The sequence below is a fragment of the Balaenoptera ricei genome, chromosome 13 (genome assembly GCF_028023285.1).
Source record: "Balaenoptera ricei isolate mBalRic1 chromosome 13, mBalRic1.hap2, whole genome shotgun sequence".
Taxonomy (NCBI): domain Eukaryota; kingdom Metazoa; phylum Chordata; class Mammalia; order Artiodactyla; family Balaenopteridae; genus Balaenoptera; species Balaenoptera ricei.
Genome location: NC_082651.1, coordinates 30649233 through 30674406, shown reverse-complemented (window position 1 = coordinate 30674406; position 25174 = coordinate 30649233). Strand labels below are relative to the sequence as shown.

The following is a 25174-nucleotide window of genomic DNA, read 5'->3' as shown; positions in this document are numbered from 1 at the left end:
ACAGGGTGGCCCCTACTTCCTGGGCTTCCGTTTAGGTTGCCCGGGCTCACAGAGATTAACCATTGAAGTTTCTAATACTGCCAAGGGTTTCCTGATGTGTGTTTTCAAACAGAGGGGGCTGGACCGAAGCTCTGGTGGCAGCTGTGGTAGTGATGGTACAGATCTCCCTTCAGGAGAGGCCCGGCAGTGGGCGTGCCATCAGCTGCCTGCCTCCAGCTGCTGTGCCTTCAGGGACCACCACAGTGTTCAAGAGCAGACCACCCTCTCCCCGGAGAGCTCCCAGTCAGTGACCCAGCATGTTGAGGGTACCAAGCCTGGCCATTTCTGCCCACTGGGGCTTTTCTCTGGGCACCCTTTGCACACTGGTGGGCCAGCTGAGACTTTCTCAGGGCTGCACCTCATATGGAAGCTCCTCCTGCCCAATCTTCCCCTCACTTTTTCACAGGTGTCAGATCTGCATAGTGGTCTCAAGGCCTCCCCTGCTTACCTTCCTCACCCCTTATCTTTCCCAAGTGTTCCCTCAATAAATCTCTTGCACTTCTGACTCTGTCTTGGTGTCTGCTTCTAGGAGGATCTGAACTGACACAGCTCTACTCATAGGTGACACTGTTGGTCACATCACACAATCCCATATTACCTTCCCAGATCCCTACCTGGAAATAGTTCCCACATCTTGCCAACCCATTTTGTCATAGAGATAGGAGTTTTCTGGGTGTTGGGTTCCATTCTTTGGTCTATGCAATTTATTAAGATTCATAGTACCACCCCATTCAGCATCTTGTAGGGTGCTTAGTTTCCCTGAAGATGAGACAGAGGCATGAGACAGTTAAAAACATACTTTATTTCTGTATGGAGATTCTTTCCATGATCTCAGGTTGGAAAACATAGAAACTTCAAGAACTACTCCTCTCCACTTACATGATTCTTCCTGAAACCAGGTCAATAAGGTTAGCTCCCAAGTCCCCTTTTCCAAGGGTTCCACTCAGTCCTTCCAAGAGAAAGGACATTCCAGTATGTCTTAGCACTCCAGTGGGAGGTGAGGAAGACAAGGACCCCTATCCTTTAGTTCTTGCCATATAGTGTCCCTCCCCAACCCTCAATTGCTATGGTACTACTGTGAATCCATTATATACATCAGCTTCTCTCTGTGAAAGAATGAGGAGGAATCAGCACAATACAAATAGCTCATTGACAGCAACTGGATCCCACATTTTGGAAGTAACATAACAGTGATAGCCCCACGATGCCTTATATTCTATTACTACTGAACAGAATATCAAGGAAAAACACTTAGGAGATAAACACAGGATGACAGATTTCTATAAGAATGAGACCAATGCACAGTGCAGATCATGGTATTTCTCACACATGGGAGGAGACAACAAATTCATAAGTTAAATGGGTGTTGCAGAGTGGGTCAGAGGAAGGCTTGCTGGGCTCTCTCAGAGGAAATGTTCTGCCATATTTGAAACTGTCTACTCCTATTATGTGCAGTGATGATGCTGTCCAAACGCATCCCTTCAGTTCCCCTGGATTGGCTGGTGCTCTCTTTGGAATTATCTCAGAGAGGTCTCATTGCAAAAGGCTATCTTAAGGTCTTTGGCCCGATTACCCATGTTGAGTGTGGGTCTTTTAGAATCCTGTGGAAAATCTGCTTCTCAACTGCCTCCATGCCTGCGGGGCAGCCTAGACCCACTAAGACTGGTGAGTTAACAATGGCCTGTCGGTAGGCTCCTCAAGAACAGAAGGAGCTGTGTGTCCCCAGCTCAGGGCCAAGTCCAGAGCAAGTGCTCAATAATCCTTGTTGAATTCAACTCTAACCTCTTCCATAGAGGGGATGTCCCCTACTCATTAACACTTTCTTCTTAGGTACTTCTCATAATCATGCCAGTTCTTTACATCCCTCTGAAGTGAATAATCCATACATGGCATGATTCTTTATCAGAAGTAAGACTAATGCTTTGGGCACTGACTTTTGTTGTCCCTAAATTATGTGTTCCATTCATATATTTGCACTGAGCTGATTTTCTTAGTTTATTTAATCCTTCTCATGCTGCTTTGGAGGATATGATTGTCAGGTCTTTCTGGCTTATACTGTTGCTATATAGCTTCTTCCTGGCCTGTCAATGTCCTGGTAGGGTTAGGGCCAGCACAGTTGGTAAAGGCTGTAAACCCTATGTGCAGCACGGTTCTCCCTCAACATGATGGATGCAGAATATGTGCATGCATTCTTTGAACCACGAAGAAGGCATTTATGGTATACGTGAGGTTTCTGCTTTCAGCCACATCTGGACAAAGCACAGATCTGGGAGACTGAAAGAAACTGCACACTCACCTGCTGTAACCCCCAAACTGTGTCAGGGCACGAAGCTTTAAGTTCATGACTCTCTGTCAACTGACTCTTCTGTAGGGTTGATTGATCATCCCACCTCTTTTAGACAGGAGGCCAGCAAAGCTGGTGGCAGGAAGGGGAGATTCAGAGAGTCTAAAGGGAAGATGCAAGGTGGTCTCTTCCCACAAGTGTTGTTGCAGGGTGCAGCCTCCTCAGTCACTGTGCATCTGAGCTCATGCCTTATGCTAGTATAAAGCTAAAAATCTAGGTGAGTGCCCCGCCCTAAGATACCCAAAAGGCCAGAGCAGGGAGCCTACATGTTTTTCTTCCCTGGTGGCATTCTCCAGCTGGGAGACTTAGCCTGTTAAAGCCTGATAGAGAGATGTAGGATTTGACACGAAGTCCTCTGCTCCGTCAAAGGCCAAAATCTTCAGGAGAAGCAAAGTGCTCACAGTTTTAGGATAAATCAGAGAAAGTCATATGTGGATACTGATACATGGTCTTAGCAGTTACTACATCTCTAGCAGCCAGGTGTTAATTTGCTGGACTTACTGCTTCTATTCTTCCTGAGACTACAAATTTTTGGTTGAACAAAAAAAAGACTGACACAATCATTGAACCAATGAATGTTAAAATTCAAAAGGACCCCTAGATGATGTAGTTCAGCTCATAGTTTTACAAATAAGGAAAGAGAGGATCAGATAGATTAAGTATTGCACAGTTCTCCTGAGTCTTGGTTCATAACAGACATTAGCTAGTATCAGTGGCCATATTCTATCTGCATTGATTGCTCAGGACAGTCACTGGGGACATAATGCAGATAAACTTGAGGCTCTCAATCCCATAATGCACTGAGATATTGAGATGCCAAAAAGGGGCAGAAGTATGCCTTCTTTTCATGGGTGCTTAGAAGAGAGTGTTACATCGTTCATTCAGATTTTATGTGGTTCCTCCTTTTGTTCACCTTATCAAGCAGAGGCTGATGGAGTATGAGCCACCAGCTAAAGGAAAATAACCTAAGCAAGACTGAGAACACCTTTATTGAAATAAGACAGCAGCTCTAGGAAAACAGATCAGTTGGACCTGTTGCTGCATTGCAGGAATTACCCTGAAATGAGTGCCAACATACAATTAAAGTTAATTCTAGAATCTTGGAATGGATTGTAGAGAAAATCGAGTCTAACCTTCCCATTGTACAGGCTCAGAGAAGTTCGATGATTTGTTTTGGGTCACACAGCATGTGGGTGGCAAAGACATAGAAGAATGCAGGTTTTTGACTCCAGAATGGAATGTTTTTCCTAAACTATTCTGACCCTTTCACAAGCCCCAAGAGTGTTTCTTATGGTCTCTATATTGAGGATTTATCCATGCATGAAATGAAGCAAGACAAAGACAAAGGTGACTGTGCCTACTGAAGGCCCTGTAGTCTAGGAGAGCATGTTGGAGTAGAAGCTGAAGTTCTCCATCATGGTCTTAGAGTCGCTGCGAGAGGAGTCATTGGAGGTCTTGTCCAGGGATGAAGGCATGGCCTTAGGGCCTTCCTCCAGGTCTTCCTCATGGGTCCCCACCACTGTGGAGACCGTGGTCTCCAGGCGGCTGACTTTATACACACTGCCCTGCGTCTGGAGGTACCTAGTGGATTTCATTTCGAGCCCCTCATAGTCACCAGCACTGATGAAAGGGCAGCACCGAAAGGCATGCTTGAAGCCCAGACGAAACCTGAAGAGAGAGTGGAAGGAGAGGTAATCCTTGAGTATGACCTGCTTTCAGAGGGTGTTCCCACCATTGCGGTAGCTCTTTAATATGTGGACAAACCCAAATGAGACACTGTGTTATTATTTTTTAAAATTAATTGACAGCTGAAGATGCTAAGGGCAAAAAGATTCAAAGGTTAGTGATCAAGGTCAAATCCAGGACTAGAACACAAGTTCATGTCAAATGCATGTCTGTACTTAGGGTGGCTGTTGAAATATGCTGCCTCCACTGGTTCAGGGTCAGCTGATTTTGGGTCAGTTCAACATCAGTAAAAACATTCACCAAGTGTTTACTATATGCACAATACTGTGTCAAGACTCAGTCCTTTCCTTCAAGTAGCCCACTGATTTTCTGCCAATCATATCCCTTCAGAATTAGCTTTTGGGAGATTAAACTTAGAAATGTTTACGTATGTTGTGAGGCTCCTAGAAGAAAGATAAATCCATGAGTTAGACAAACAAGACCATTTGGACAAGTCCCATGGAATAACTGTCCCCAAATTCATAGCACCTGAGTGTCTCATTCAGAGAAGGCACGTTATAGGCTGATAACTGTTGGCTATAAATGTGACACGCCTTTTTCCCCTCCCCCTCCTTCTCCTGCCTCCTTTTTCACAGAGGCTGAGGTGGTGCTCCAAATGAGTGAGCTGCCACTATGGCATACCATCTCCCTCTTGGGGACTCTGCACATAGTGGTGAATTCCCTATTGCTGAATACCATTCTAGATGGCTCTACCTTCTCTTACTTGTCTGAGGTTGGCTTCCACTTCAGGGAAGGCTCTTCTGGCCCCTGTGGCCAAGTAAAGGCAGAATCAGGTCTCTGAGGCTCTGACTTCTTTTTGCTTACCCTGTCCTGCTGGAAGTGCTGGAAGAAACTGGACAAAGCTGCCCAGATTTTATGATGGATGGGAAGAAGAAAATTAGAGACCAGAGAAGGGAAAAGATGCCATGTGGTGGATAATTATTCTAGTGGCATCAATTTCTCTCTTTCTCTCTTGTTCTCTCTCAGTCTCTCTCTCACTATCACTCTCTGACTCATTCACTCTCTGACTCTCTCTCTCTCTGATTCTCTTTCTCTCTGTCTGCATGGACAGCCCTCTGTGCATGGAATCCATAGAGCAGATTGAGCAATTCATGAGCTTGATCCAGCTTGCAACCTGCTTTATATGTATTAATCACAGAGGGTTTTTTATCTGTCCCTGCATCCCACCCTCTACTACTGACTTAGTAACGAATGTTTAAAAGTTAGAAGATTTCACATAAAAACATGGATTTCTGGTTCATCTTGGAAAAGAAAAAAAAAGTCTCCTCAGAGCTCATATTCCTGCATGGTGACAAGAAGACCATTTGTCTGTGTAGTCCCCAAGTAGCCAACCTAAATGAGGAAAGCCAGCTGTGAGACAAGAGGGAGTGGTAAAGGCTACAGAGAACTAATCATCACATGGTTCAGTCAGCGGATTGAACAGTGTGATGATTAGTTTCTTGTCCTGGAGTATGGGGGATGGGGTTCTTACCTGTCATTGAGGCAGCAGTAGATGATGGGGTTGTACATTGTAGAGCTCATGGCCAGCCACATGATGGCCAGGTAAACCTGCTGAATAAACTTCTCCAGGTAGAGATCAGGGTTGATGTAAGGCAGGAGGAAGAAGATGTGGAAAGGCAGCCAGCAGATGGCAAAGGTGCATACAACAACAATCATCATCTTAACCACCTGGCAAGAGGGTGAGACAGGTGAGACCACCAGCACATCCTCCCTTTCTCATGGTTATTTTCTGTCTTATCCTGCCCCCTGACTGTGCACAGTGTGATATGGGGTGTAAAGTAATTATAATAACACCTTTCAAGGTGGAGGAAGGACCATTTATATGTGGTACCAAAGGACTTTGGTTATGTCAGTGATTCTCAGAGGGTGGCCCCAGGACCAGCAACATAACCATAACAGAACTTGTCAGAAATGCAAATCCTTGGACCCCATTCCAGACTAATTGAATCAGAAACTTTGAGTGTGGGACCCAGAATTCAGACTTTGACAAGCCCTTCTGATTATTCTGATGTGCACTCATGTTTGAGAACTACTGTGTTATACCATACTTCTGGGCAATGACTGGAGAAACCAAGGGAGACCAGATTAATGAGCAAAGGGGTATGGGTGTTCAGGAGGAAAAGACCCAGGAATGAGGAGGAAGCAGCAGAGGGAAAGGGGCCATGAACCAGAGCAGGCTTCTAGGTTTGAAGACTCGGGGGAGGAAAAGAGAAGGGGTGGGATTTGGACAGCTGCAGTAAGGGAGTGTCAGATGTTTAAAGGGGATATTCATAAAATGGTTTTATGAATACTGGGTGATATAACCCATTCCTTTTTTTTTTTAATCAGTCATCAATTTTATACACATCAGTGTATACATGTCAATCCCAATCGCCCAATTCAGCACACCACCATCCCTACCCCACCGCCATTTTCCCCCCTTGGTGTCCATATGTTTGTTCTCTACATCTGTGTCTCAACTTCTGCCCTGCAAACCAGTTCATCTGTACCATTTTTCTAGGTTCCACATACATGCGTTAATATACGATATTTGTTTTTCTCTTTCTGACTTACTTCACTCTCTATGACAGTCTCTAGATCCATCCACGTCTCAACAAATGACTCAATTTCATTCCTTTTTATGGCTGAGTAATATTCCATTGTATATATGTACCACAACTTCTTTATCCATTTGTCTGTAGATGGGCATTTAGGTTGCTTCCATGACCTGGCTATTGTAAATAGTGCTGCAATGAATATTGGGGTGCATGTGTCTTTTTGAATTAAGGTTTTCTCTGGGTATATGCCCAGTAGTGGGATTGCTTAACCCATTCCTTTTTATTCCCAAGAAACCTTCAGAGAAAAAATGACCGAGGAGAGGTGTGGCCAAGATAGTGGAGTAGGAAGACACTGAGCTCATCTCCTCCCATGGGCACACCAACTAGTTACAGAACAACTATCAATGAGAACGACCTGAAGACTAGCAGAAAAGATTTTCTTGAACTAAAGATATAAATAAGGAATCACAATGAGATGGATGGGAGGGGCAGAGATGCAGTATAGTCAAGACCCATACCCCTGGGGATGTCACCCACAAATGCAAGGATGATCACAATTTCAGAGGTCCTCCCCAAGGAGCAAGAGGTCTGAGCCCCACATCAGGTTCCCCAGCTAGGGGGTCCTGCACCAGGAAGACAAACCCTCAGAATCTCTTGTTTTGAAGGCCAGCAGGGCTTGCACACAGGAGGGCTAGAGAGCTGTAGGAAACAGAGATTCTTCTCTTAAAGAGTGCACAAAAAATCTCACATGCTCTGAGTCCCAGCACAGAGGCAGTGATTTGAGAGGAGCCTGAGCCAGACCCACCTGCTGACCTTGAAGAGTCTCCTGGAGAGGAAGGAAGCAATTGGGACCATCCTTGGGGACAAAAACACCAGTGGCAGCCATTTTGGGGAACTCATTCTACCATGAGGACACTGGTTTTGGCAAATGCCATTTTGGAGTTCTTCTTCTAGCCTATTAGCTCTGGGAGGTTACCCACCCACCAGTGGGCTGGTACCAGCCCCAGGGCCCTCATAGACCCACAGCCAGCTGCCCCAGGACCTGGCCCTGTACACCAGTGGGCCAGCAGTCACAAGGCAGGGTCGGCAGTGAACTGGGCTGGGGGCCAACCTCACCTACCAGCATGCCCACGGTAGTCAGTCCCACCACAACAGAAGGGCCCACACAGCACACATAGGGGGCACCCCTATAGCATATAGCTCTGTTGATCAGAGGAGAGTGTGCTGCTGGGCCCCACAGGACAGCTCCAACACAAGACCACTTCTCCAAGATCAGAACATGTAAGCAACTTACCTAATGCGTAGAAATAAGCACAGAGAAATAAATACACACAGTTTTTGGAGACAGAGGAATATGTTCTCAACAAAGGCACAAGACAAAACCTCAGAAAAAGAACTAAATGAGGTGGAGATAAGCAATCTACTTGAAAAAGATTTCAAAGTAATGATAATAATATGCTAAATGGACTTGAGAGAAGAATGGATAAACACAATGAGAATTTAAATAAAATTAGAAAATATAAGGAACCAAACAGAGCTGAAGAATACAATAACTGAAATAAAAAATTCACTAGAAGGAATCAGCAGTGGATTAGGTGATACAGAGGAGTGGATCAGCAAACTGGAAGACACCCAAGCTGAACAAAAAATTAAAAAAGAAAATAATTAACAAAAAATGAGTGTAGTTTAAGAGACTTCTGGGACAACCAAAGTGTACAAATATTTGCATCATAGGGGTCCAAGAAGGATAAGAGAGAGAGAAAGCATCAAAGAACTTATTTGAAGGAATAATAGCTGAAAAGTTCCCCAATCTGGGAAAGGAAACAGACATCCATGTCCAAGAAGCAAAAGAGTCCCAAACAAGATGAACCCAAAGCAGTCCACACCAATACACATTATATTAAAGATAAAGGGCTTCCCTGGTGGCGCAGTGGTTGAGAATCTGCCTACCAATGCAGGGGACACGGGTTCGAGCCCTGGCCTGGGAAGATCCCACATGCCGCGGAGCAACTAGGCCCGTGAGCCACAACTACTGAGCCTGCGCGTCTGGAGCCTGTGCTCCTCAACAAGAGAGGTTGTGATAGTGAGAGGCCTGTGCACCGCAATGAAGAGTGACCCCCGCTTGCCACAACTAGAGAAAGCCCTCGCACAGAAACGAAGACCCAACACAGCCATAAATAAATAAATAAATAAATAAAATTTAAAAAAAAAAGATAAAGAGAGAATATTAAGAGCAGCAAGAGGAAACAAATAGTGACATACATGGAACTCCCATAAGACTGTCAGCTGACTTTTCAGTAGAAATTTTGCAGGCCAGAAGGGAGTGGCACCATATATTCAAAGTGATGAAAGGATAAAACATGCAACCAAGAATACTCTAACTGGCAAGGCTATCATTCAGATTTGAAGGAGAGATAAAAATTTTAAGACAAGCAACAGCTAAAAGAATTCAGCACCATTTAACTGGCTTAACGAGAAATGTTAAGGGGACTTCTCTAAGGGGAAAAGAAAAGACCACAACCAGAAATATGAAAATTATGAGAGGAAAAATCTCATTGGTTAAAGCAAACATACAATAAAGTAGTAGATCAACCACTTATAAAGCTAGTAGGAAGATTAAAGACAAAAGTAGTAAAATCATCTATATCCACAATAAGTAGTTAAGGGATACACAAAACAAAAAGATGTAAAATATGATGTCAAAAACATTAAATGTGGGGGGGGGGCAAATAAAAATGAAGGGTGGTTAGAATGTGTTCAGACTTAAGTGGTCACCAACTTAAAAATAATCACATGTGGGACTTCCCTGTGGTGCAGTGGTTAAGAATCTGCCTGCCAATGCGGGGGACACAGGTTCGAGCCCTGGTCTGGGAAGATCCCACATGCCACAGAGCCCATGCGCCACAACTACTGAGCCTGCACTCTAGAGCCTGTGAGCCACAACTACTGAGTTCGCATGCCACAACTACTGAAGCCTGCGCACCTAGAGCCCATGCTCCACAACAAGAGAAGCCACCACAGTGAGAAGCCCTCACACCACAGCAAAGAGTAGCCCCCACAACCTGCAACTAGAGAAAGTCTGCATGCAGCAACAAAGACCCAATGCAGCCATAAAAAAAAAAAAATCACATGTGTATGTATATATAGTTTACTATATATAAACCTCATGGTAACCACAAACCAGAAAAATCTCTAATAGATACACATGAAAAAAGAGAAAGGAATCCAAACATAACATTAAAGGCAGACGTTAAACCACAGGGGAAGAGAGCAAAAAAGAGAGAAGAATAAAGAACTATAAAAACAACCAGAAAACAATTAACAAAATGGCAATAAGTACATTACAGACCAATATAACTGATGAACATGGATGCAAAAATCCTCAACAAAATATTAGCAAACAGAATTCAACAATACATTAAAAGGATCATACACCATGATTGAGTGGAATTTATGCCTGGGATGCAAGGATGTTTCAACATCAGCAAATTAGTTAATGTGTTACATCACACTAACAAACTGAAGAAGAAAAATCATATGATCATTTTCATAGATGCAGAAAAATCTTTTGACAAAATTCAGTATTTTTTTATGATAAAAACTCTCAACAAAGTGGGTATAGAGGGAACATACCTCAACATATAAAGGCCATATGTGACAAACCCATAGCTAACATCATACTCAGTGGTGAAAAGGTGAAAGCATTTCCCCTAAGATCAGAAACAAGAAAAGGTTGCCCACTCTCACCCCTTTTATTCAATGTAGTATTGGGAGTTCTAGTCAAAGCAATCAGACAAGAAAAAGAAATAACAGATATCCAAATTAGAAAGGAAGACGTCAAACTGTCACTGTTTGCAGATGACAGGATACTATACATTGAATATCCTAAAGAAGCCACCAAAAAACCATTAGAACTAATAAACAAATTCAATAAAGTTTCAGGATATAAAACTAATATACAGAAATCTGTTGCATTTCTATATACTAACAATGAAATATCAGAAGGAGAAATTAAGAAAGCAGTCCCATTTACAATTGCATCAAAAAGAATAAAATACCTAAGAATAAACCTAACCAAGGAGGTAGACAACTTGTACTTGGAAAACTATAAGACAATGATAAAATAAATTGAAGGGTACACAAGCAAAAACCAAGATATAGCATGCTCACAGATTGGAATAATTAATAATGTTAAGATTACCATACTACCCAAGGCAACCTACAGATTCAATGCAATCTATCAAAATACCAAAGGCAATTCCACAGAACTACAACAAATAATTCTAAAACATATACAGAAACACAAAAGACCCCAAATAACCATGACAATCTTGAGAAAGAAGAACAAAGCTGGAGGCATTATGCTCTTGATTTCAAAAACATACTAAAAGCTACAGTAATCAAAACAGTATGGTACTGGCACAAAACAGACACAGAGCTCAAAAGAACAGAATAGAGATCCCAGAAATAAACCCACACCCATATGGTCAATTAATCTATGACAAAGGAGGCAAGAATTACAGTGGGGAAAATAAAGCCTCTTCAACAAACCATGTTGGGAAAAGTTGACTGCTATATGCAAAAAAATAAAACTGGATTACATTCTCACATCATATGTAAAAATAAATTCAAACTGGAATAAAAACTTAAATGGAAGACCTGAAACCACAAAACTTCTAGAAGAAAACATAGGAAGCACCCTTTTTGACACTGGTCTTAGCATTTTTTTAAAATTTGTCTCCTCAGGCAAGGGAAACAAGAGCAAAAATTAACAAATAGGACTACATCAAAGTGAAAAGCTTTTGCACAGTGAAGGAAACTATAAACAAAACAAAAAGGCAGCTTACTGAATATTTGCAAATAATATATCTGATAGGGGATTAATATCTAAAATATACAAAGAACTCATATAACTCAACATCAAAAAAACCAAACAACTGCATTAAAAAATAGCAGGGACCTGAAGAGATGTTTTTCCAAATACGGCATGCAGATGGCCAAAAGGCACATGTAAAGATGCCCAACATCACTCGTCAAACCAAAACCGCAATGAGATATCACTTCACACGTGTCAGAATGGCTATATCACAAAGACAGCAGATAACAAGCATTGGCAAGGATGTGGAGAAAAATGAACCTTTGTAAACTGTTGGTGGAAATGTAAATTGGTGCAGCCACTCTGGAAAACAGTGTGGAGATTCCTCAACAAATTGAAAATAGAACTACCATATGATCCAGCAACTGCACCGCTGGGTATTTATCCAAAGGAAACAAAAACACTTTGAAAAGATACATGCACCCTGATGTTTATAGGAGCATTATTTACAATAGCCAAGATATGGAAGCAGCCTAAGTGTCCATTGATAGAGGAATGGATATAAAAATATATTATATATATATATATATATATATATATATATATATATATATATACACACACACATACACACACACATACAATGGAATATTACCCAGACACTAAAAAATGAAATCTTGTCATTTGGGACAACATGGATGAATATAGAGGGTATTATCCTAAGAGAAAGTCAAATATCACATGATCTCACTTATATGTGGAATCTAAAAAACAAAACAAAGAAACAAACAAAACAAAAGCAGACTCATAAAGATGTAGAGAATAAAAGGGTGGTTGCCAGAAAGAAGGGGGATGGGCAGGTGGGTGGAATGGGTGAAGGGGATTAAGGGGTACAAACCTTAAATAAGTCATGGGGATGTAATAAGCAGCATAAGGAATATGGTCAGTAATATTTTAATAACTTTGTATGGGGACAGATGGTTACTAGAATTATTGTGGTGCTAGTGGATGCAAATGTCAAATCATTATGTAATACACCTGAAATTAACATACTATTGTAAGTCAACTGTATTTCAGTAAAAAAGAAAAGCTATCTAGCATCCACGCAATGAAATACTATGCAAAGAAGTACCAAAAGAGAAAAAAAAGAATGAGAAATCTCTTTCTATATTGATTTTTGAAGATTTTGTGGATATTGTTAAATTTAAAAATGAGGGGAAGAACAGCGTGTATTTACTATTTGTGTAAGAAAGAAAAGAATATATATTTATTTGGCTTATAAATGCATTACAATATCTGAAAGGATTAACAACAACTGTGGTTATCATAGTGTGTGTGTATGTGTTTGTGTGTGTGTGTGTGTGTGTGTGTGTGTGTGTACACATACATTTGGGAACTGTGTAGATGGAGGACCTAGAAAGGAGGAAGCCCTTTCATGGTAAGACTCAATATATTTTTTGACTTTTAATTTTCAAATAATTTAAGACTCCCAAGAAGTTGTAAAAATAGGTCAGAGAGTTTCCAGGTACCCATCACACAGCTTCTCCCAATGATATCATCTTACATAACTATGCCACATGATCAAAATCAGGAAACTGATGATAGTGCAGTACTATTAACAGACTGCATTTGGATTTTGCCACTTTTTACATGCATTTTTTTTGTGTATAGTTCTATGAAATTTTATCATATGCAGAGATAAGTGAAAAACCCACAGCAATCAGGATACATAGCTGCTCCATCATCACAAAGAAACTCACTCATGCTATCCCTTTGTAGGCAGACTCTTCCCCCAGTACTAGTCCTGGCAACTCCTAGTCTGTTCTCCATCACCATAATTTTGTTTCTTTTAGTATTTTTTGATGTTTGAACCAAGTATATGTACTATTTTGTCAAATTTTAATAATAAAAGAGAACTGAATAACTCTTCATGCTTTTGTAGTTAAATATGTGTGTTTGTGTTTTAATGACTCGACAGTTTTCAATTAGCCTTAAGGCGAGAGTGAGGTGGCTTATGCCTGTAGAGGCAGGCCTAGGTTATGAAAACATTGAAGAAAGATCCCATCCCTCCCCTCCCCTCCCCTTTCCTCCACTCCCTTCTATTGTTCCCAGGACCCAGGGATGTTTTGTGCCTGCTGCCTCTGGGTCTCCTGAGGCTCTGGGGCTCATAAGCTTGCTGGTCTGTCACCTATGCCAGGATGGGTTAAGTGCTGCCTGTCCTTTGCTCACCTTGCGCTTGGCAGAGACTTGCTCGTGGTAACGGTCAGAGGAGTCCCCAGGGATCTCGCTGGCCCACAGTGTGATGCCCACTGCAGTGTACGCATAACCTATCACCAGCAGGGGGAGGAAGTAGATCAACACAGTCACACAGATGTGGTACCTGCAACAAGGTGGATGGGAGGGGTCAGTTCAAGAAATAATAGTGTTGGTCAAGCCTTGACAGTTACATTTCTCAGCATTTGCCATTAATAAGCTTTGATGATAAGGCTAGCCACCTGCATTGGATGGATGGGTGATAATGGATAAAGTAGAGAAAGCAAATCTCTTCAACTTATGTTTTTCTTGTGGACTTTTTCTGTAATGGAGATTCCTATTCAGAATGAAAAGAGAAGAAAAAACACCGATCAGAGGGAACTGAATCTGTTGTATACCTACGGCAATTTTAGTTGATGTTAAGTTCAATATTGCTTACCTCTCCCTCCAAAAGGAAAATGCAATCTTAGGCTGCATTAATGGAAGTATATTCTCTAGAATAAAGGCGGTGATTTTACTGCTCAATACATACTTGTCAGATTTAAACTTAGGGTCAGTTTTGGTGCAGAGACATAGACCAACTAGTACATTCAGATGAGAACCATCGTCATGGTTAATGAGACAGTCTATCCTAAATAACAAATGGCTTCACGGATATAAGTATAATTATCTTGGAGAGAGATAAGACTTATCCTAGAATTAGGATCAGTAGGTGAGAGCCACAAAGTTTAAGCTACTTCTAAGCCTGGTCCTTAAATATATATCTCCAGATGGAAGCTGTCTGGGTCTCTGAGTTACCACTTGGAGGACAGGTACCAAATGATTTGAGTCTGATTGGAATATGAGAAAGAAACAAACCTTTGAAGTGTTAAACCACAGATTTTGAGGTTTCTAACAACAGCACAACTTATCCTATTCTGTTTAAGATGAAGCTCATTGTAAGTTGGACATTTTAATAAGTTATTTGAATTTTGAGAAAGAATATTTTTTCTCAGATGGTCCTTGGCATGTCTGGCTAGTTATAGGCCTTTCCCCCTGATGTGAGTTTAATGCAAAGCCTCAGCATTCCTGATAATAATAATAATGAGAAGAGCTAATATTTTGAGGGGTTTACTCTAGGTCACTGTGTTCATAATAACATTAATGATAGTATTAATAGCTGAACTGGAAGTTAGATTTTATTGGGTGAATAGCACAGTGCCATGCACTTTACTGGCATTATCTTCTTTAATCCTCAAAACAAATGATTAGGTAGATACTATCATAATCCCATTTTGTAGATAAGGAAACCAAAGCTTAGAATTTAATTAACTTTCCTAAATTCACAGCTGGTAAAATGAGGAGCTGAGATTAGAACACAGGACTGTGACCACAGAATCAGCTTCTTGCCAATGGAGAAAAGTCAGCCACTGATATATATTTTTTAATTTTTAAATTTAATTTAATTTATTTTTTTATACAGCAGGTTCTTATTAGTTATCTATGTTATACATATTAGTGTATATATGTCAATCCCAATCTCCCAATTCATCCAACCACCACCATCACCACCACCACTTTCCCCCCTTGGTGTCCATATGTTTGTTCTCTACACTGTGTCTCTATTTCTGCCCTGCAAACCGGTTCATCTGTACCATTTTTCTGGGCTCCACATATATACGTTAATATACGATATTTGTTTTTCTCTTTCTGACTTACTTCACTCTGTATGACAGTCTCTAGATCCATCCACGTCTCTACAAATGACTCAATTTCATTCCTTTTAATGGCTGAGTAATATTCCATTGTATATATGTACCACATCTTCTTTATCCATTCATCTGTCAATGGGCATTTAGGTTGCTTCTATGACCTGGCTACTGTAAATAGTGCTGCAATGAACATCAGGGTGCATGTGTCTTTTTGAATTATGGTTTTCTCTAGGTATATGCCTAGTAGTGGGATTGCTGGGTCACATGGTAATTTTATTTTTATTTTTTAAAGGAACCTCCATACTGTTCTCCATAGTGGCTGTATCAATTTATATTCCCACCAACAGTGCAAGAGGGTTCCCTTTTCTCCACACCCTCTTCAGCATTTGTTGTTTGTAGATTTTCGGATGATGCCCATTTTAACTGGTGTGAGGTGATACCTCATTGTGGTTTTGATTTGCATTTCTCTAATAATTAGTGATGTTGAGCAGCTTTTCATGTGCTTCTTGGCCATCTGTATGTCTTCTGTGGAGAAATGTCTATTTAGGTCTTCTGCCCATTTTTTGATTGGGTTATTTGTTTTTTTTTAATATTGAGCTGCATGAGCTGTTTATATATTTGGAGATTAATCCTTTGTACATTGATTCATTTGCAAATATTTTCTCCCATTCTGAGGGTTGTCTTTTCTTCTTGTTTGTAGTTTCCTTGGCTGTGCAAAAGCTTTTAAGTTTCATTAGGTCCCATTTGTTTATTTTTCTTTTTATTTCCATTACTCTAGGAGGTGGATCAAAAAAGATCTTGCTGTGAGTTATGTCAAAGAGTGTTCTGCCTATGTTTTCCTCTAAGATTTTTATAGTGTCTGGTCTTACATTTAGGTCTCTAATCGATTTTGAGTTTATTTTTCTGTATGGTGTTAGGGAGGGTTCTATTTTCATTCTTTTACATGTAGCTGTCCAGTTTTCCCAGCACCACTTATTGAAGAGACTATCTTTTCTCCATTGTATATCCTTGCCTCCTTGGTCATAGATTAGTTCACCATATGTGTGTGGGTTTATCTCTGGTCTTTCTATCCTGTTATATTGATCTATATTTCTGTTTTTTTGCCAGTACCATATTGTCTTGATTACTGTAGCTTTGTAGTATAGTCTGAAGTCAGGGAGTCTGACTCCTCCAGCTCTGTGTTTTTTTCCCTCAAGACTGCTTTGGCTATTCAGGGTCTTTGTGTCTCCATACAAATATTAAGATTTTTTTGTTCTAGTTCTGTAAAAAAATGCCACTGGTAATTCGATAGGGATTGCATTGAATCTATAGATTGCTTTGGGCAGTATAGTCATTTTCACAATTTTGATTCTTCCAATCCAAGAACATGGTATATCTCTCCATCTGTTTGTGTCATCTTTGATTTCTTTCATCAGTGTCTTATAGTTTTCTGAGTACAGGTCTTTTACCTCCTTAGGTAGGTTTATTCCTAGGTATTTTATTCTTTTTGTTGCAATGGTGAATGGGATTATTTCCTTAATTTCTCTGTCTGATCTTTCATTATTAGTGTATAGGAATGCAAGAGATTTCTGTGCATTAATTTTGTATCCTGCAACTTTACCAAATTCATTGATTAGCTCTAGTCACCCAGTGATATTTTCTTCCACTATTTATGCTTATATTCTGCAATATTTTTTTCCAAAAAGGAAAACCCACTTACTCCCTCAATTTCTCCTTTATCAATAGTTTGTTTTCATGCACTTCTTTGCAGAGCCCCCAGCTCTACCACTTATTCTGCCTCCTCTGAATGCTAACATTTGCAACTTGAAGAAACTTGAAGAGTTCTTAAAGTAACAAGCCACAGATTCAGCAAAGCAGGGTGTTTAGTGCAAGCTGTTATGTATAGACAGGTTGTTCTGTGCAGACAGGCTGTTCCAGTCTTACTGGACTTTCAATGTTCACTTTGTCTCCTCTGGAAGACTTCTTGGGAGCCTCAGTTCTCTAGTCACCACAGCAGTGACTGCATACTGGTTTCCTACCTGATCTCAGTCCCTCTTCCTGTTTGCTGTATAGATACTGCTTGAAATCAAAATGTTTGGAGACTATGGTGTCAGGGAGATCCTGGGAACCTGCAGGTTGCACCTACTTCTTCTATCTGTAAGAACAGCCCTCCCTTTTGAAGACCAATACTTACTTGGTGATAAAAACATGTTAACTGAGCTTTGTGGGGTCTTTGCCTCAGAGCACTGAGCATCTTTTTGGAGTCAGGGATGTGATGGGAGAATACTGCAGTCAAGTCACAGATGCTCCTTACCTTGGACCAGTGGTTCTCAAACTTAAACCAGCCTCAGAATCACCTAGAGGGCTTGTACAAATATGGAGGGCTGGGCCCCACTCTGGGCCCCACCCAGTTTCCAACTTAGCATGTCTGAGGTAAGTCTGAGAATCTGCATTTATAACAAGCTCCCAGGTGATGCTGCTGCTGGTTCTGGTTCAGACTTTGAGAAACACTTAGACCAGTGGTTCTCAAGCTCAGAATCACATGAGAAAAATCGGGGGAGATTTTTAAATGATCAGTGTCCAGAGATACTCATGTAATTGGTCATGAGTGTGGGAGCAGGAAACCAGTTTAGAAAATTCCCCAAGCCATTCTAGAATATGGCTAACATTGAGAATCACCTTTTCAGATCCAAGGCCTACAAGCCTCTTGGAACTACTATATTGTTGTTTGAGATTTAATGACATCACTAAAGTATGTATTAATGATATTTTCTAGTTTCTGTATCTGATGCTTTGACATCTTGGGTCTTGCTGATGATCTAGGAGGGACTGCCTGTCCAGAGCTAGCTAACTCCTAGAGATAACTACTGCTAGTGTGACTTCATATGCAAACTAAACAACCCAAGGCCCCTACCTGCCGTCTATCTGCTTTTTGACGGCTTTTACAGTGCAGGATACTATCCTCCTGCCCTAATCACCCCAGGGCCACCTCAGACATCTATGGGCAGCCCCTACACTGGAGCCCACTGAAATGATTCAAACAAGAAAATGCCAGGCCTGTTTACCCTGCCTCACTGGCTGCTTCCCTCAAAAACATAGTAAAAGACTTTCCTACAGTTTCTCCATTCTCTCTGCCTGTGACCCTCTGTGGGGTGGTGTGCGCCTTCTTCTTGGGAACTATGAGTAATAAACTATCTTTTCAATGGAAATCATGTCCTGATCTGTTGGCCTCACTATACCTGAATAAAAAAATGAAATCTATACTTTAAAACAAAGTGCTCCAGGGAGATCAGCTCAGTGCTTTGTGACTACCTAGAGGGGTGGGATAGGGAGGGTGGGAGGGAGATGCAAGAGGGAGGAGATATGGGGATATATGTATATGTATAGCTGATTCACTATGTTATAAAGCAGAAACTAACACACCATTGTAAAGCAATTATACTCCAATAAACATGTTAAAAACAACAACAACAACAAAAAACCCCACAAAGTACTCTTTAGAAATTCACAGATCAGACCATTAGGAAAATGCTAAGCTAAATCAGTAAACATAAATTATCAGCATCTTTTTTTTTTTTTTAAGAAGGAAAAGTTATTTTGTTATTCATTTGTGAGAAAGAAAAAGTATGGACTTAATTTCAACTAAAATGAGTTATAGACAGGTCCATGCTCTAACAGGGATAATTAAGAATGACAGGAATATGCCCCAGCAATTCCACTTCTAGATACATACCCAGAATTGAATGCAGGGACTCAAACAAATACTTGTACACCAAAGTTCATAGCAGCATTATTCACAATAACCAAAGGGTGGAAACAACCCAAATGCCCCTCATTAGATGAATGGATAATCAAAATGTGGTATATACATAAAATAGAATATTACTTAGCCTTAAAAAAGAATGAAGTTCTGAGGGGAGAGAGGAGAAGATGGCGGAAGAGTAAGACGTAGAGATCACCTTCCTCCCCACAGATATATCAGAAATACATCTACACGTGGAACTGCTCCTGTAGAACACCTACTGAACACTGGCAGAAGACCTCAGACCTCCCAAAAGGCAAGAAACTCCCGATGTACCTGGGTAGGGCAAAAGAAAAAAGAAAAAACAGAGACAAAAGAATAGGAATGGGACCTGCACCTCTGGGAGGGAGCTGTGAAGGAGGAAAGGTTTCCACACACTAGGAAGCCCCTTTGCGGGCGGAGACTGCAGGTGGCGGAGCGGGGAAGCTTCAGAGCCATGGAGGAGAGCGCAGCAACAGGGATGCGGAGGGCAAAGTGGAGAGACTCCCGCACAGAGGAGCAGTGCCGACCTGCACTCACCAGCCTGAGAGGCTTGTCTGCTCCCCCGCCGGGAAGGGCGGGGGCTGGGAGCTGAGGCTTGGGCTTCGGTTGGATCCCACGGAGAGGACTGGGGTTGGTGGTGTGAACACAGCCTGAAGGGGTTACTGCACCACAGCTAGCTGAGAGAGAATCCTGGAAAAGGTCTGGACCTGCAGAAGAGGCAAGAGACTTTTTCTTGCTGCTTTGTTTCCTGGTGCGCGAGGAGAGGGGATTAAGAGCGCTGCTTAAAGGAGCTCCAGAGATGGGCCTGAGACGCGGCTATCAGCGTGGACCCCAGAGACGAGCATGAGATGCTAAGGCTGCTGCTGCTGCCACCAAGAAGCCTGTGTGCAAGCACAGGTCGCTATCCACACCGACCCTCCAGGGAGCCTGTGCAGCTGGCCACTGCCAGGGTCCCGTGATCCAGGGACAACTTCCCCTGGAGAACACATGGCACGCCTCAGGCTGGTGCAATGTTACGCCTGCCACTGCTGCCAGAGGCCCTCCCCGCATTCCATACCACTCGCACCCCCGGCCTGAGTGAGCCAGAGACCCCGAATGAGCTGCTTCTTTAACCCCGTCCTGTCTGAGCGGAAGAACAGACGCCCTCAGGCGACCTACACGCAGAGCCGGGGCCAAATCCAAAGCTGAACCTTGGGAGCTGTGCAAACAAAGAAGAGAAAGGAAATTTCTCCCAGCAGCCTCAGAAGCAGCGGATCAAAGCTCCACAATCAACCTGATGTACTTGCGTCTGTGGAATACCTGAATAGACAATGAATTATCCCAAATTGAGGAAGTGGACTTTGGGAACAAGATATATTATTTTTTCCCCTTTTCCTCTTTTTGTGAGTGTGTATGTGTACGCTTCTGTGTGAGATTTTGTCTGTATAGCTTTGCTTTCACCATTTGTCCTAGGGTTCTGTCTGTCCATTTGTTTGTTGTTTTTTTTTTTACTTAAAAATAATTTTTTTTCTTAATAATTATTTTTTATCTTTTATTTTAAAAACTTTATTTTATTTTATCTTTGTTTTACTTTATCCTCTTTCTTTCCTTCTTTCTTTCTTTCTTTCTTTCTTTCTTTCTATTTTTCTCCCTTTTATTCTGAGCCGTGTGGATGAAAGGCTCTTGGTGCTCCAGCCAGGCAACAGGGCTGTGCCTCTGAGGTGGGAGAGCCAACTTCAGGACACTGGTCCACAAGAGACCTCCAAGCTCCACGTAATACCAAACAGCGAAAATCTCTCAGAGATCTCCATCTCAACACCAAGACCCAGCTTCACTCAACGACCAGCAAACTATAGTGCTGGACACCCTATGCCAAACAACTAGCAAGACAGGAACATAGCCCACATCCATTAGCAGAGAGGCTGCCTAAAATCATAATAAGGCCACAGACACCCCAAAACACACCACCAGACGTGGACCTGCCCACCAGAAAGACAAGATCCAGGCTTATCCACCAGAACACAGGCACTAGTCCCGTCCACCAGGAAGCCTACATAACCCACTGAACCAACCTTAGCCACTGGGGACAGACACCAAAAACAACAGGAACTACGAACCTGCAGCCTGTGAAAAAGAGACCCCAAACACAGTAAGATAAGCAAAATGAGAAGACAGAGAAACACACAGCAGATGAAGGAGCAAGGTAAAAACACACCAGACCTAACAAATGAAGATGAAATAGGCAGTCTACCTGAAAAAGAATTCAGAATAATGATAGTAAACATGATCCAAAATCTTGGAAATAGAATAGACAAAATGCAAGAAACATTTAACAAGGACCTAGAAGAATGAAAGAGGAAACAAGCAATGATGAACAACACAATAAATGAAATTTAAAATACTCTAGATGGGATCAATAGCAGAATAACTGAGGCAGAAGAACGGATAAGTGACCTGGAAGATAAAATAGTGGAAATAACTACTGCAGAACAGAATAAAGAAAAAAGAATGAAAAGAACTGAGGACAGTCTCAGAGACCTCTGGGACAACATTAAATGCACCAACATTTGACTGATAGGGGTCCCAGAAGAAGAAGATAAAAAGAAAGGGACTGAGAAAATATTTTAAGAGATTATAGTTGAAAACTTCCCTAATATGGGAAAGGAAATAGTTAAAAGTCATTTCTATGACACAGAGAGTCCCATACAGGATAAATCCTAGGAGAAACATGCCAAAACACATATTAATCAAACTATCAAAAATTAAATATAAAGAAAACATATTAAAAGCAGCAAGGGAAAAACAACAAATAACACACAAGGGAATTGCCATAAGGTTAACATCTGATCTTTCATCAGAAACCCTGCAAGCCAGAAGGGAGTGGCAGGACATATTTAAAGTGATGAAGGAGAAAAACCTACAACCAAGATTACTCTACCCAGCAAGGATCTCATTCAGATTTGATGGAGAAATGAAAACCTTTACAGACAAGCAAAAGCTGAGAGAGTTCAGCACCACCAAACCAGCTTTACAACAAATGCTAAAGGAACTTCTCTAGGCAAGAAACACAAGAGAAGGGAAACACCTACAATAACAAACCCAAAACATTTAAGAAAATGGGAGTAGGAACATACATATTGATAATTACCTTAAATGTAAATGGATTAAATGCTCCCACCAAAAGGCACAGACTGGCTGAATGGATACAAAAACAAGACCCATACATATGCTGTCTACAAGAGACCCACTTCAGACCTAGAGACACAAACAGACTGAAAGTGAGGGGATGGAAAAAGATATTCCATGCAAATGGAAATGAAAAGAAAGCTGAAGTAACAATTCTCGTATCAGACAAAATAGACTTTAAAATAAAGACTATTACAAGAGACAAAGAAGGACACTACATAATGATCAAGGGATCGATCCAAGGAGAAGATATAACAATTGTAAATATTTATGCACCCAACGTAGGAGCACCTCAATACATAAGGCAAATACTAACAGCCATAAAGGGGAAATTGACAGTAACACAATCTTGGTAGGGGACTTTAACACCTCACTTTCACCAATGGACAGATCATCCAAAATGAAAATAAATAAGGAAACACAAGCTTTAAATGATACATTAAACAAGATGGACTTAATTCATATTTATAGGACATTCCACCCAAAAACAATAGAATACACAATTTTCTCAAGTGCTCATGGAACCTTCTCCATGATAGATCATATCTTGGGTCACAAATCAAGCCTTGGTAAATTTAAGAAAGCTGAAATCTTATCAAGTACCTTTTCCGACCACAACGCTATGAAACTAGATATCAATTACAGGAAAAGATCTGTAAAAAATACAGACACATGGAGGCTACACAATACACTACTTAATAACGAAGTGATCACTGAAGAAATCAAAGGGGAAATCAAAAAATACCTAGAAACAAATGGCAATGGGGACACGACGACCCAAAACCTATGGGATGCAGCAAAAGCAGTTCTAAGAGGGAAGTCTATAGCAATACAATCCTACCTTAAGAAACAGGAAACATCTCAAATAAACAACCTAACCTTGCACCTAAAGCAATTAGAAAAAGAAGAACAAAAAAGCCCCAAAGTTAGCAGAAGGAAAGAAATCATAAAGATCAGATGAGAAATAAATGAAAAAGAAAAGAAGGAAATGATAGCAAAGATCAATAAAACTAAAAGAACGTTCTTTGAGAAGATAAACAAAATTGATAAACCATTAGCCAGACTCATCAAGAAAAAAAGGGAGAAGCCTCAAATCAATAGAATTATAAATGAAAAAGGAGAATTAACAACGGACACTGCAGAAATACAAATGATCATGAGAGATTATTACAAGCAACTCTACGCAAATAAAATGGACAACCTGGAAGAAATGGACAAATTCTTGGAAATGCACAACCTTCTGAGACTGAACCTGGAAGAAATAGAAAATATGAACAGACCAATCACAAGCACTGAAATTGAATCTGTGATTTAAAATCTTCCAACAAACAAAAGTCCAGGACCAGATGGCTTCAAAAGCGAATTCTATCAAACATTTAGAGAAGAGCTAACACCTATCCTTCTCAAACTCTTCCAAAATATAGCAGAGGGAGGAACACTCCCCAACTCATTCTACGAGGCCACCAGCACCCTGATACCAAAAGCAGACAAAGATGTCACAAAGAAAGAAAACTACAGGCCAATATCACTGATGAACATAGATGCAAAAATCCTCAACAAAATACTAGCAAACAGAATCCAACAACACATTAAAAGAATCATACACCATGATCAAGTGGGGTTTATTCCAGGAATGCAAGGATTCTTCAATATATGCAAATCAATCAACGTGATACACCATATTAACAAATTGAAGGAAAAAAACCATATGATCATCTCAATAGATGTAGAAAAAGCTTTTGACAAAATTCAACATCCATTTATGATAAAAACCCTGCAGAAAGTAGGCATAGAGTGAACTTGTGTCAACATAATAAAGGCCATATATGACAAACCCACAGCCAATATTGTTCTCAATGGTGAAAAACTGAAACCATTTCCACTAAGATCAGGAACAAGACAAGGTTGCCCACTCTCACCACTATTATTCAACATAGTTTTGGAAGTATTAGCCACAGCAATCAGAGAAGAACAAGAAATAAAAGGAATCCAAATCGGAAAAGAAGAAGTAAAGCTGTCAGTTTGCACATGACATGATACTATACATAGAGAATCCTAAAGATGCTACCAGAAAACTACTAGAGCTAATCAATGAATTTGGTAAAGTAGCAGGATACAGAATTAATGCACAGAAATCTCTTGCATTCCTCTCCACTAATGATGAAAAATCTGAAAGTGAAATTAAGAAAACACTCCCATTTACCATTGCAACAAAAAGAATAAAATATCTAGGAATAAACCTACCTAAGGAGACAAAAGACCTGTATGCAGAAAATTATAAGACACTGATGAAAGAAATTAAAGATGATACAAATAGATGGAGAGATATACCATGTTCTTGGATTGGAAGAATCAACATGGTGAAAATGACTCTACTACCCAAAGCAATCTACAGATTCAATGCAATCCCTATCAAACTACCACTGGCATTTTTCACAGAACTAGAACAAAAAATTTCACAATTTGTATGGAAACAAAAAAGACCCCGAATAGCCAAAGCAATCTTGAGAACAACAAATGGAGCTGGAGGAATCAGCCTCCTTGACTTCAGACTATACTACAAAGCTACAGTAATCAAGACAATATGGTACTGGCACAAAAACAGAAATATAGATCAATGGAACAGGATAGAAAGCCCAGAGATAAACCCACGCACATATGGTCAGCTTATCTTTGATAAAAGAGGCAAGCATATACAGTGGAGAAAAGACAGCCTCTTCAATAAGTGGTGCTGGGAAAACTGGACAGGTACATGTAAAAGTATGTAAATAGAACACTCCCTAACACCATACACAAAAATGAACTCAAAATGGATTAAAG

The 25174-nt window shown here is 40.8% G+C and overlaps 1 protein-coding gene across 1 annotated transcript in view; it reads right to left on the bottom strand.

Moving 5' to 3' along the window:
* Nucleotides 1-3759: 3759 nt before the first annotated feature.
* The window catches only part of TACR1 (tachykinin receptor 1), a 319532-nt gene continuing 298117 nt past the window's right edge, over nucleotides 3760-25174 (bottom strand). The window contains exons 3-5 of the mRNA XM_059942414.1: nucleotides 13712-13862; nucleotides 5601-5797; nucleotides 3760-4051 (exon numbers count right to left, since the gene is read on the bottom strand). Of these exons, the coding sequence (XP_059798397.1) occupies nucleotides 3760-4051; nucleotides 5601-5797; nucleotides 13712-13862 (640 nt within the window). The remainder of the gene's footprint in view (nucleotides 4052-5600; nucleotides 5798-13711; nucleotides 13863-25174) is intronic.